This window comes from Onychomys torridus, chromosome 5, assembly GCF_903995425.1.
Source record: "Onychomys torridus chromosome 5, mOncTor1.1, whole genome shotgun sequence".
NCBI lineage: Eukaryota > Metazoa > Chordata > Mammalia > Rodentia > Cricetidae > Onychomys > Onychomys torridus.
Window position 1 is genome coordinate 50,270,576 of NC_050447.1, and position 13,275 is coordinate 50,283,850.

The 13,275-nt window shown below is 56.6% G+C and overlaps 1 protein-coding gene across 3 annotated transcripts in view; it reads left to right on the forward strand.

Moving 5' to 3' along the window:
* Positions 1-9,334: 9,334 nt before the first annotated feature.
* Positions 9,335-13,275, forward strand: part of Zfpm1 (zinc finger protein, FOG family member 1) — a 59,922-nt gene continuing 55,981 nt past the window's right edge. For 2 of the 3 annotated variants that reach the window (XM_036188955.1, XM_036188956.1), the window contains exon 1: positions 9,529-9,949. In XM_036188955.1, the coding sequence (XP_036044848.1) occupies positions 9,823-9,949 (127 nt within the window). In that variant the 5' untranslated portion in view covers positions 9,529-9,822. Of the gene's footprint in view, positions 9,385-9,528; positions 9,950-13,275 lie in introns of those variants that run through there. The other variant, XM_036188957.1, reaches the window with a different exon arrangement.

A 13,275-nucleotide genomic window follows, 5' to 3' on the forward strand; every position in this document is an offset into this window, starting at 1 on the left:
GGGCTTCAAAGTTCTGTGGACAGATAGGGATTTCCAAACACTGGTGCATCTGATAGGCAGGTACCCTGTCTGCACCAGCAGACACACCTTGCACACATAGCCACTCTCTGAAATCACACCTGCTCAGTCTCCAGGACACATCCAGGTGCCCACTGCCTGCCTGGGCAAATACTGATAGCTGTGATTTGGAATGCATCTGGCAGTCAGGGGCCTGGCTCTAGGGAAGCCCTGGGTAGGCATCTCTGAAGACTACATTGAAATGAGAGCCAAGAAACAGTGAGTTCCCCAGAAGGGGGACTGCAGAGAGAACCAACCCCGGGAATCATCAGGGCTACTATGACACAAACATTTCCCTTGTCCTTAAGCAGGGCCACTTCACAGGCTCCGAGGCCCCTTCTGACTGTCATTTACCCTCAAGATCTGCCTCGGTGGGAGGAGTATACAGGCTATAGATGTCCACGGCATCCATTGTAAGTCCCCAAGTCTATCTCAGCCTGCCTAGGGAGGAGGGGAGGAGAGATGACTGTGCCCAGGTTCAGATGGAGGACAGGTGACAGGCAGAAACTGTGAGTTCCAACTGGGGGCCGAACCACAAGACGGTCAAGAGAGCCACTGGTAGCGTAGACAGCCACACTTGGCATTTCTGTGGGTGGAGCCCATTGTCTCTGGGGAACTGAGGCTGGAGGTTCATGGAAATGTCTGCTACCATGTCCATCATGGCTCCAGGGATGGACCTGACTGGGGAAGTCAGGAAATGAAGAAAAGGCAGATCCAGAAAGACACACAGAAAGAACTGGTTTCGGGTGGCCTAGGTTCTCTGATGGAGAAACTCAGCACCCTGGAAGCACATGGTGTCTTGTTATATAGAGTCGAACAGAGCACACAGCTGAACAAGGGGGCAGGGTTTATGGTGTACAGCTGGATGGAGGAGGCAGGTTTGGATAGTCTCAATAGGAGCAGTCTCTGAGGGGAAGCGGTCTTCAGGCTGTGAACGTCCAAGGGGAGAAAGTTATGGTGGCCATTTTCTGCACACACTGTCACTGTCCACATGGGGACCAGAAGAGAAGGCTTTGCCATTTCCCTCAGGTTCTGAGGCTAGTGTCCTTGCATGGCTGTGTCCATTATCGATAAGACACATTCACTCAGGATCTCACATGCTCAGGGCTTCTTCTGCTCCCCAACAGGCTGCTTTGGATACTGCCTTAGCTTGTCATACCTTTCGGAATCTGTGCTCCAGGGTCTAGGAAAGTGTGCCCGGTGTGGGAAGAATTGAAAGGATAGTTTTGGGCTGGCAAGGTGGCTCTGTGGGTAAAGGCACTTACTATGCAAGCCTGGTGACCTGTGTTCAATCCTCAGAACCCACAGAAAGGTGGGGAGAGAGAGCAGACTCTGATATTATCTGATCTCCACACATACATGCACTATCACACACAACAGGAAGGAAGGAAGGAGGGAGGAAGGGAGGAAGGGAGGGAAGGAAGGAAGGAAGGAAGGAAGGAAGGAAGGAAGGAAGGAAGGAAGGAAGGGACAGGATCCAGAAAGGCACCTTTTGGAGAACAGAAGCTATGGTATGAGAGGATACAGTATAATGCTAGGTGCCCATGGCTGGGTTCTTTGTGGTGTTCCCATGAGGCATTGGGGCTTATAGATTCCAGGGGCCACAGAAGTCCACATTTGTCCATTTGGGCCAGGCAGACCCAGTTTCTACCCACAGATTCTTCCAACTTCCAGAAGCTAAGGTGAATGAAACAGGACCTTCCCCAAGCCACAGTCCCCAATACCCTGGGGGTGGGGCATCACAGTCAGGCAGACACAGTGAGACCTATACTGTTGTCCTCTCAGTGTACAAGGGAACCCAAGGTCACAGACCACTTTCACACAGAACACTGTGCCTCCCTGGCTGCTGGCATGGCCTTGAGGGTAGAAACTCAAGGCCCCTGGTCTCCAGCCCTGTGAAGGCAGGGAGGAGAGGCAGGAGTAATCCACCTAGGCCCAGGGTTTGGCTGGAAATGGGTAAACAGCCTCCCCAGTCTCTATGGCCCAAGACCCCCAGTGCTATTTCTGGGGCCCCAGAAGGAGAGCATATGGCTTTGCCACGGTGATGAGAACGGCAGGATTTAGCTGTTTGCTCCAACCCTAAATGGATATCATGTTCAACCCACATCCTCCCACCCTGGCACTCAGCAGCTCTCTCCTCAGCCCCCAACTCCAGATGGAAGGCTGGCTGGCACAGAACATCTGGATTTCACGACCAAACCTGGGGCTTCAATGGGCTCTGTAAAATCTCATGAGAGGCTGTGGGATGGGAGGAAATGGTGTTTGTGAGTCTCTGGGCTTGCCTCCATGACAAGCACTCACTGACAGCTGGGGTGGTTCACACTGGTCCTATTGCAGTCCTCGGAGTGTCCTCACAGTAGCTTCCACAGTCCCCAGCAGGCCGGGATGGGGCTCCTCCCATGGAGTAGAACGGGACATAAGACAGAGGCCACTGATGCACCTCTGTGGAGAGCAGGGGCAAGTGGCACACAGCAGCTGCAGGCCAAGAGCAGTTTTGAGACCCAGCCAGGTGATGCTGGTCTCTTTGTTCCAACCCTACTGAGTCCCATGAGAGTGACTGTGGGTCTAGCTTTGTTCTTGAGGTCATGTTCCAAACAGACTGTCCACTGCTTCCCTAAGATAGCTGTGACTGCCAGACAGACCTCCCTCCCCTCTACCTGCGCACAGCGGAGTGTTGGAAGAGTCCCTGAGGACACAGGGTCTCTGTCCATGCCTGCAGCCACCCCAAGAATCTCAGCTCTCATTTGCACCAAAGGCTGCTCAAAGGACCTCATGACCACATCATGGACACACACTAGTGTGAAGCTAACTCTCTAAGGGGCTTTTTCTGGCCCCTGGCAATAGGTCATGGTCCGTTCTTCCACCTAGCATATTGGGGATCTTGTCTATTACCTTAGTTCTGCTTGAAAACAACAGTTTATTCCCCAGAATCTTGTCATAAGCAATGATGGGAGCCACTGTACATATACATCCAACCTATAGCTGGATGGCTATCCATGGCTATAGCTGGCCATGATCTGAGTTCCTTAGCACCTTGTATCCCACAGGTCCCCGTGCCTAGAGTATGGTTGATGACCCTGGCTGTCCAGACAGACCACTTCAGAGCCTTCATCTGCAGCTGCTCCCACAGCTGGTGCTGAGTACCCCACCCCATACATGACTGCTGCCCTATAACTAACACCCCAGTAGTCAATGCTGAAGAAGGATTCAATGTAGGTGCTCGTTCTGGGTGCTGACTGAGCAGGTCCTGCTTTTGCATCCCCTGGCCTTTCTCCAGCAGCTGCAGTCAGCTGAGGTGGCTGAAAGCTGAAGCTGGCTTCCTAGTGACATCTGCCTCAGGCCAGGCCATTGCCCAGGGGCGGGGGGCGGGGCGGGGGTGTGTAAAAGGCCTATACAGGCATCATCCTTGCTGACTTCCCATTGGCTGAGGCAGGTCTTCTGGCCAGAACGTGGCTGAGAGTAGGAGGGCTGGTGGGTGTGGCCTGCTCAGCTTACACCTGGCCTCCTGCAGGTAGCCAACTCCTCCTTTGCCTCCTGTCCTTACTCCGGCCGTTTATCACTAACCTCCCCTAGCCACAGCTACACTGAGGAAAGCCTGTGAGTCAGCTTTGCATTGCATACAACAAAATACCTGAGGCAACCATGCAGCTAAAAAAAGAAAGACTCCAATTTGCTCATAGCTCCCGAGGTTCAGGGCAAGCACCAGCATCCAGGCATTTCTAGAGGGTAGTGGGTTGGGGGCATCCATGGCCAGAGATCACAGGAGAAATAAAAGTCACATGTTGATTAGGAGCAAAGAGAGACCAAGAGAGGATTGGAACTCCCTGTCCTCCTGAGTGCAGATCCCAGGAACCTAAGGACCTCTACTGAACCACAGTTTGTAAGGTCTCAGCACCCCCAAACATTGCCACACAAGAAAAACTCCAACGTAGGCATTGGAGGGAGACTCAGCATCCCAGCACCCCCTATCACCCCCTATCACCCCCAGCTACAGTGTCTCCCTTTTTGGCTTCCCAGAAAGACACATACCCTTCCAGTGGATTCTTCTACAGCTACCCATTGTGTTTAGCCTTCCAGAGCTCTCACAGAACTTGAGTGTCTGACCCTCCAGCACTGTCCACTTCCGTTACCATGTTACAGTGTTTCCTTGCTCTCCTCTGCCACCCACTGCACCTAACCTGCCCGTGTGGTCCAGACCACCCAGTATTTCTGTCTGCCGTCTCCCTCTTTCTCTAAACCGGCACCCTTGAGGCAGGGGTGTCTGTGGTTCACTTTGTAACCCAGACTTGGCCCATCGTCTTCATGGAGAGAAGGAACTAAAGAAGGAAGGGAGGATGGAAGTGAGAGTGTGAGAGAGGAAGGCGGGACGAGGCAGGAAGGGTAAACGTGAGAGGGAAGCAGGTCCTGCCGGTGACATACATGTTCTCCTGACCTCCAGCTCAGACGTTGGGGATGTCCAGGGAAGGCTGTATTTCTGTCCACAACCCTGCCTGGAGGGGGAATAGAAGTCACATGAGGAGCACCATGAAGAGTGGATCTTGGCTTACGCTCACAATATCCAGTGACAGCATCTAGGCATAGGCCTGTGGTCCCTTGCTGTCAGAGAGCATGGCTTGTTAGGGACCTCAGCTGTGTACATGACCCTGGAGGCCAGGTGGCCCAAGCCAGCCCTTTCTCCTTCTGTGTCTTCTGACCTCTGTAGTGGCCATGAAAAGGGACAAGGACTGCCTGAGCCAGGGGAAACAGACTGACGTCCCGCACTGCCTAGACAGCCAGCCGGATGGGGAGCCAGCACCACTAGACTACCTCCTTCAGCACCCTCCCAGTTCCTAACTTAATTTATTTTGACATCCCGGCTGCCTTTTGACCTCCTTAGGGAGTCACGTGGTGTTTAAAACTCATTATCCTCCATTGAAACAGGAAGTTAATTAAGCCCTTCACAGAGCTGGCGCTGACAAATGTCGGGATGGGCCCTTAGCACGGCTGCCTGGTGTCTCCAGGGCCCAGGATGACTGGCAGTAGAGGAAAAGAGGCCTGACCTAGGTAAGGGATAGGGGAAAGGTCTAGACCTCTCCCCTGAAGCAGCATTCAGCAACCATTCTAAGGCAGAGTATGGGCATTTTCCAGGAGGAATCCAGCTCTGCCCTTACCTGCTGTGTGACTCAGGCAAGTGACCACCTTGCTGAGCCTCCATTTACCCACCTGGCAAATGGTAATTCTATCAGTTCCTCCTTCAGAAAGCTGCTATGGTCAATACAAGGACAAGGCAGTGCTCAGCATGGGATGCTCAGCATGGAGGCTGGTACCATGATACCCCTCCTTGCCACTGCTAGTTAGAGATAACTAAGTGCCTAGTGCTGAACAGAGAGGAACAGGGATTCCCTCTGGAAAGGTGAGCAGAGTGGACCAGGCAATGGAAGAGAAGGGTGTACATAGAACCCAGACACCTAAGGCAAAGGCCCTGTAGCCACAGGACTTTGGGACCCACATTAGGACCTTTAGTAGTTAAGGCAGGGGGGAAAACAAACAGGGTCTCACTCAAGGCAATAGTGGCGCTCATGGCAATCCTCCTGCCTCAGCCTCTCTAGTAATGAGACTAGAGACATGCATGTATCACCACACTCAGCTAAGACAATGCTTGTGTAGTTGACATCATGACTCCCATTACCTTCAGCCTCTAATGGGGGATATGAGTGAATGTTGGACCAGCTGGAGCTAGAGACAGTGGTCAGGATGATTGTAAAGGAGGTCTAGAGGAGATGGGAAGAAAGCCAAGTCTTAGAGCATCTGAGCCACCAGAAGATGAAGAAGCCACAGAGACTGGATGACTGCAGTAGCAAGTAGGGTTTGGGAAGGACTGAGAAACCAGTGCAAACTGTTATCTTGCAGCCTGACCTCTGGCCCAAGGCCTTATTTCCCACATCCATTTTGGCCTCATATAGTCAGCCGCATGCTCATGCCTCCCAGCTTCTGTGTCAGTGGCCCTCCCATTATCTATTCTGAGCATCCTCTTTATCCTTTGAGGTCTAGCATAAGTTTCTAAAACGTGCTCCGAGTCTCTTGGTTATAGTCCAAAAGCCAGTGCAGGGGTGAATCAGCACAGAATATGGCCACCAGTCAGAGGAGCCGGCCATAGGGTAGAGGACTGTGGCCAGGGTTGGGGGCTGGAGACTGAGGTCTGAGGAGCCCTAGGCAATTGTGACCACTTCCAGAACCAGGAGGAAACCAGTGTCCTTTCCAGGGTCCAACCCTTCAAAACAACAAACAGAAGAGGATGCAAGGCAGTTGGATCTATGTTCAAATCTGGGGTTGCTTCCTGAGGCAACATCCCAGATCTCTGTCTCTTGAGCTGGGTTCTTAGAAAGGATCTGGGCCTGTGCAAGCCTCCGTTTCTGCAACCATGACATCTCTGGGCCATCACCAAGACAGCAGCATTATATGTCCTAGAACCACCCTGCTGCTTTCTGCCTGGAAGATACCTCCTCCACGGCATAACCCTTTGAGACCTACACAGGGTCCCAGGAGAAAACCCAAGCCAACTCTGAAGGGGGCTCAGAGAATGCTGAGAATAACAAAACCTTCACCCCGTCCTGTGTGCCCACAGTGGGTGCTGGCACCCTTGGCACCGCTCAGCAAAGCTTCTGGGGACCTACTACTAAGCCTTGGGTCCCCGGGAGAGCAGGAGTCCCTACAACCACAGCAGGATTTCCTTGCTCAGAACTGATTCCCCCTGCTCTACACATGGAGTTGACCACAAGGTCCTTTGATGAAGCAATCCTGTTTCCCTGCCGACTCTGGCTGTGAACTTGCCGCTCCCAGTGGACACTCAGAAGCAGGGGAAATTGGGGCCTGCAGTGGGTGCCTGGGGAAGTTAGAGGGGAAGAAGGCGCTTAGGAAGCTGTAAGCTTAGGCAGGACTTTCTACTAGGCACACACAGAAACTTGGAGACACACAGCCACTGATGGGAGGCTGTATGGTTCAGCATTCTGCTATCACCATGCTGGGCCTCTTTGTTTTATAAACAGGAGTTCCATATTTTCATTTTTCTTTTGGTCCTGCAAAGGATGCAGCTTGTCCTGGTAGACAGGGTCTGTGTTACTAAGTGGTGTCCTTCTCTTCCAGCCTGGACTCTGTATACATCATACAAGTAAATCACATCAGGCAAAGAAGGGCCCAAAGGGATGCTGTCTCACTCTACTGCATCCCAGGCAGACATTACTAATCGAAAACCACAGTTTCCTCTCACGACTCTCAGGTTCCAACTCAACACAGATCTCGTCCAGCAGCTATAGCCTAGGTGCTACTTACTGGGCACCCAACTTCTCACCACATCCCTACATGCCAGCCCCTAGCCACCTCCCAGGACTCCCAGCTCCTAAGCCCCTTCCTGTAAAGCACCCTTCCCTTGAGAAGAGGCAGTACCCAAAGAAACAGACTAGAGGTACGCCTTCTCCAGTGCTGAAACATCTAGGGGTCCCTAGACTGAGGAGACCCAGTAGATGTGGGGTCCTTTTGGGAAGAAGCAGGAAGCTGGGCAACTCTGTGCAGATCTTGGGTCTTAGCCTTGGTGTTCCTGAATGACCAGCGGAGAGGGGCAGCATCCTGTCCCACTGGACAGTCCCACACAGTGGCCTTCACTGAGTGAGAGTGGTGTCAGGGAAGAGGTAGACACCCCTCTCCTCTTCTTTGCAAGGGCCTAAGTAACAGAAACTGCAAAGAAACAGCTCTCACACCTAGAACACCTGATATCTGGCATCTGGCAAACTTCCAGGGGACAGTTGTACCAACTGAAGACTGTCTACTAGGTGAGGGCCAGATGTGTTCTCTGTGGAGACCTTTCTGTTTCCCTGTGTGCTATGAAGAAGCACGGCAGACATCAATGACAGCCATTTGAACTTTCCATTTGGATGAGGACATGACTCCCATCTCCAGCTGTGCCATCCTGAGCATGTCTCGCCTCTCAGTGTCCTCAAAGAACACGAGGTACATTCTTGACTGTGTGGGCACTGTAAACCTGCCTGCTTGGGGCTGGATGAACAGGGAAGGCTGGGGGACCGGGCACAACACCTCCTTGGCAGATGTTCACTGTGGCCTCGGCGGTAGTTTTGCAAAAAGGCCAAGGGACCCCTGACTCCTCCCAGATTTCCAGACAGGTCTGAGTTCAAGAGGGAAAAACCTGAGGTTTAGCCCATTAGGCCTAAGACTGAACCACTAGAGGCCACAACCATCAGAAGCTGCAGAACACAGGGTTGCCGCTTCCAGGAGTCTCATACTGAAGCCTCCTTCCAGACCAGAACCTCTGTCACATGCCAAGTCCTGAACAACACAAATTCTGTGTCCAGGCCTCGGTCAATGGGACCCCACTGCTGGCTGCCTGGAACGCAGAGCCGCAAGGGACAACAGAACTTAGGCCATGGGGGCGGAGCTCCAGAGCGGAGAGGCAGGGCCAGACAAGCCAGGGGACTGTGCTACGGGGCTGCAGGGCTGCAGGACAGAACAGGTCTCCAAGTCCTAACCAGGCCCGCGGACATAGCCTCAGGAAACTGGAACTAGCGAAGGAGGCTAGAGGTCCACCAAGAACCGAGGGTGGGAATTCTGGACAGGTCCAGCGCGGCCTGGAGCCAGCCCGCAGGAGGTGAGGACAGGGCTGAGGACTGGGCAGACGTGGGTAAGGCTGGAGTGGGGGGCGGGGAAGGGCCGGACTTCAGCAAAGGACTACAGGGCAGGGGCGGGGCTAAGGAGAAGGGCGGGTCTGCGGAGGCGGGGCGAGGCCGAGGAAGGACGAGGCATGGGCGGAGCTAGCACCGGGAAGGACCGGCTGGGGCAGGGACAGCCCAGGGGCGGGGGGCGGAGGGGAATACAGGGGCGGGGCCTGCGAGAAAGACGAACAAAGGGGCGGGGTCAGGTCGAGGACAGCGGAGGCTGTGTTCTTGTGAGGAGGACGAGCTGAGGGGCGGGGTCAATGTGAGTAGCTGAGGGGCGGGGTCAATGAGAAGAGATCAGAATGAGGGACAGGGTCAATCTGAGGAGGACGGCCTAAGGAGCGGGGTCTATGTGAGCCGAACAGCTGAGGGGCAAGAGCGTTATGAGGACAGGATCAGAGGCAGGGTCAATGTGAGGAGGACGACTGATGGGCAGGGTCAGTGCGATACAGCGGCTGAGGGACAGGGTGAATGTGAGGAGGATGGGCTGGGGGCGGGGTCAATGTGAGGAGGCCGGGCTGAGGGGGTGGGATCAATGAAGAATTGGCTGAGGGTCGGGGTCAGTGGGAGGAGGACGGATGAGTGGTGGAGCCAGCGCGAGGAAAGACAGCCAGGCAGAGGCTGGGTGAGTACACGGAAGCCGAGGCAAGCAGAAAAGGCATGAGCAATAGTTTGGGGCGGGGCCAGCGGGAAGGACGGTCTGGGGGCGGGGCCAGCCGAAGCGGGAAGGCGTGACCGCGGATGGTCAGGGGCGTGGCGAGAGGCGGGGCGGCCGCCCGCTACGCGAAGGCCCCTCCCGCCTGGCCAGCCTGCCGGGAGCGCCCTGGCGGCGGCCGCGGGATCGCCGCTCGCGGCTCGCAGGTTCCATTGAGAAAAGCCGAACGGCGGCGGCGTCTGCGCCGGAGCAGAGAAGCCGCCACCAGCCCGCCGCCCGCCGGGCAGTCCGCGCGCCCGAGCGCAGGGCCGTGGCCTCGGGCCTCCGCGGCGGCGCCGGCAGCCCACGCGCGGCGCGGCGGGCTGGGGGCGCGGGCCGAGGCAGCGGTGGAGCCCACGGGCCGGGGGCATGAGCCGCCCCGCCGCGCCCCTGCCGCCCGCCGCCGCCGGTCAGGGGCAAGAGGCGGCCGCCGCGAGGGCGCGCGGCGCCGGAGACATGTCCAGGAGGAAACAGAGCAATCCTCGGCAGATCAAGCGTGAGTCAAACTTTGCCCGCGGTGCCCGCCGGACCCCCAGCTCGCGCCTAGCCTCCCCGCGCCGCCCCTGTGCGGCCGCCCAGCCCCGCTGCGCCCGCGACCTTCACCCCGCGCCGCGCCCCCCGCGCGGAGTGCCAAGCGCGCGGTAATCTAATCTCTGCCGGCGGGCAGGGCCCCCGCGTCTCGTCATGGGCACCCAGGGGGTCCGGGCCCCGAGAGGGTGGCGGGTCCCGAGATCCGGAAGGAGAGTGACTGGGGGCGCGGCTCCGGCAGAGCCCGGCCACCTCGCGGCCTGCACCTCCCCCGCATCTCAGAGATGGTGCGGCGATAGGGCGGCCCTGATCTGGGCTCAGATAAAGTTTAAAATATTCCATTCTGCAAGTCCCATCCTGATAAGATCGCTCTGTCGGGACGGGCTGAAATTGTGATCTTATCTGGCGCGCTTGACTCTCCCAGGCTTTGTATCTAGAGGCAGAGAAGGAGAAAGACCTGGGAATAAGGGGTACCTAGGGCTGCGGGGCGGGCCGGCGCCCACCGCAGCGCTGTGGCCGCAGAGCGGCGTGGCTGCGGGGAGTGAGGTAGTTGGAGGCTGCTGCAGCCCAGGCGCTCGGCACTGGCTGACCAAACCCCCTTTATCCGCCCCAACTCTGGAGTTTTCGATCTGACCTCTGCCTGCTTGGGGATATATGGAGGTCTGACCCACCAACTGCCCCTAACAATGCTACGCGGGCAAATAGTGCCCTTGTGTGCCCATGGGCACCTCTCCTTCCACCCCCCGCATCCGAGGGGCTTTTCTGAACCAGCCAGGGACCTCAGGGACTCGAGCGTTGTTCCTGCGTGCGTCCAAGTTTCTCGCAGGTCCTTCCGTGGGCACTTTCCCGAGTAGGGCAGGCCCTGTACTCCTAAATCACCCATGCCCCCCGCAATAGGAGCTTCTTGTGCTCTCTGGGCCACTAGGTTGCGGGGTCACTTGGCTGCACTAGTAACGAGTAAGCATACAGGAAGAGCTCCTCCCCACGCCACACCAATAATAACTTCGCGCTTCTCCCGGCAGGGCGCGGGGCTTCCTCCCTGGAGCTTCCCCCTGGCGGGAGAAACAAGTCATTTGGGCTGCCCACGAGGTGACAAGGGAGGGGGGCATCCGGCTTCCCAGCTCCAGACGCCTGGCTGACTCCTCTGCCCACATGACGCTGCCACCGGGACCCAATGTGCATTCTAGCCTGTGAGGGTGTCCCTACCACTGAGGTCTCGGGAGAGGGGGACGGAGGCAGGAATCTGGGTTCTGGTAACCCGACTCCCCAAATTCGAGCCGGACCTGTTTTCCGAAAGTCTCCTTCTATCATGTCAACTCAAGTATTAAAGCCACCCACAGGTCCCGATCTGTGCTGGTTCTCTGGTTTCTTTTTCCCCTCCTCCCCTGTGCGCCTCTGCCGGGTTCTGTTCTCGCGTGTATGTGTGTGTGCGTGAGCGTGTGTGTGTTTCAGCCTGATGAGAAATGCAGATAGCTAGGGCAGGGAGATCTCAGGTTGGGAACGGATCGCCAGCCCTGATAAGGCCGCGGGAGCCCAGCAGAGCCCAACCCACTTGGGTCAGCGAAACCCCGCACTCTGGGAACCGGGACCGGGACTGTGCAGGAGAGCCCCTCCGACCCCCTCACAGTACCCCAAGACTGGAGCAGAGGAGGAGAGCAAGCCTGCGGGAGGGCGGGGCCGGGAGCTCTCTCAGTGCAACTCGTGGCCTGGGCTCCTCCTCCCCTAGCAGATCTAAACGCGTTAAGATGCGAACGTTGATTGTCACCAAGCGGCGGCGCCTGCCCGCCCGCTCTCTGCCCAAGGCCGTGCGTGAGGCCCTCGCAGCTGCGCGCCGGCTGCGCTGGCCTCACCTGTGGCGGGTCTCAGGGTGCCGGAGGGGAAGCAGGCTGAGCTCTAGGGGCCGCCGCCCTCCACGCCCCCACCAAAGCAGGGTTGCAGCTGCCCGCGCCTCCGTGTGCCTTTTGTTCTGCGCAAAGATAGATGTGCCGCGCTGATAAGGCTTGCAACCGATGGCAGCCGCGATAGCGCTTCCATTTATTAACTTCAAACGTGGGAGAGGGGGGAGGGCGAGGCAGGAGCGCGGCCCTAGCCGGCCAGATGGCTGACACGATAGGCCGGGCCCCTGGAGGGGGCGAGGGGTAGGGTGTAGCTCGGGACCCTTGGTGCCCCGGCCCGCCAGCTCTCCTCCTTGCCCAGTCGATGTAAGCTCTGATAAGTGGGGGCCTAAACGCGGGCCAGTCCGCCCAATGGCGATTGCCAAGACTGATAAGAGGCCTTATCTACGGCCACCAGGCCCCGCCGGGTTCGAGGCAACAGCAGTGTGGAGGCGTCCGGCGGCAGCAGGGGGCCTGGGCAGCAAAAGAGGGAACAACGGGGGGCGTCCATCTGGGACACTTTCCCAAACACCCTTAATCTGCAAGAAGTTGATCTTCCCCCTGCGGCCAGTGGTACAGTCCATCAAAAAGAAAGAAAACTGACGTCGTGCGGCCTGCGGGGAGGGGAGAAAGAGAGAGGACACTCCTCCCCTCATTCCAATTAGGTTGCACTCCGAGGCCAGAGGCGGTTTGTCACCTGCGAAGGGTGATTTCCCCTGAATCATGCTGGGTTGCTCTTGGTTCCTGGCAAGTCTTAGGTGTGACTCCCGTGGAGTTTTATTGAAGAAAAACTCGAGGTGGTTTCCACTGACCTGACTGCTTTTGGGAAGCCCAGCAGGTACACATCCGGAGAGATCTGTATAGATCTGCCTGAGCAGACCAGTGTTTATTGAGAGCTCGCTCGTTGTGTGCTGTGTGCAGTGGAGTGGTTTTTTGTTCTCCTGCTGTATGCAGTTTTGTGTTATTGAGTACCTGCTGTATGCAAGCACTGACTCAGCCCTATCCATAGTATGAGGAAGGGAGAGGAGTGGGGAGGCCCAAGCAGGGGGGAAGAAGTCTGGGGTCTGGAGTGCCAAGAATAGGCCAGCCATGGTTTGCACTTCAGTGACTAGTAACCTGGCCTCAGTTTTCTGCTTTGGGCTGTTTGGGGATGTGAAGAGCTGAAAGGCAAGATGCCTGTGAGAATGAAGTCAGGAAGGTACTGACATGTAGTGCTGGCCTCAGTTTCCCTCTTTGAAAAATAGGGCTGAAATAAGCACTCAGGAGTACAGGGAGTCCCCAGGTCAGGCAGGAGTTAGTGATCCCAGATGCTGAAAGACCTAGGTCATTGGGCACACACAGGCTTGGAGGAGGAGTCCCGCCTAGTGCAGCAGCCCTCTGTCTCTGAGGAGGTGTTTTCACACATTCTTACAGTTCAGTT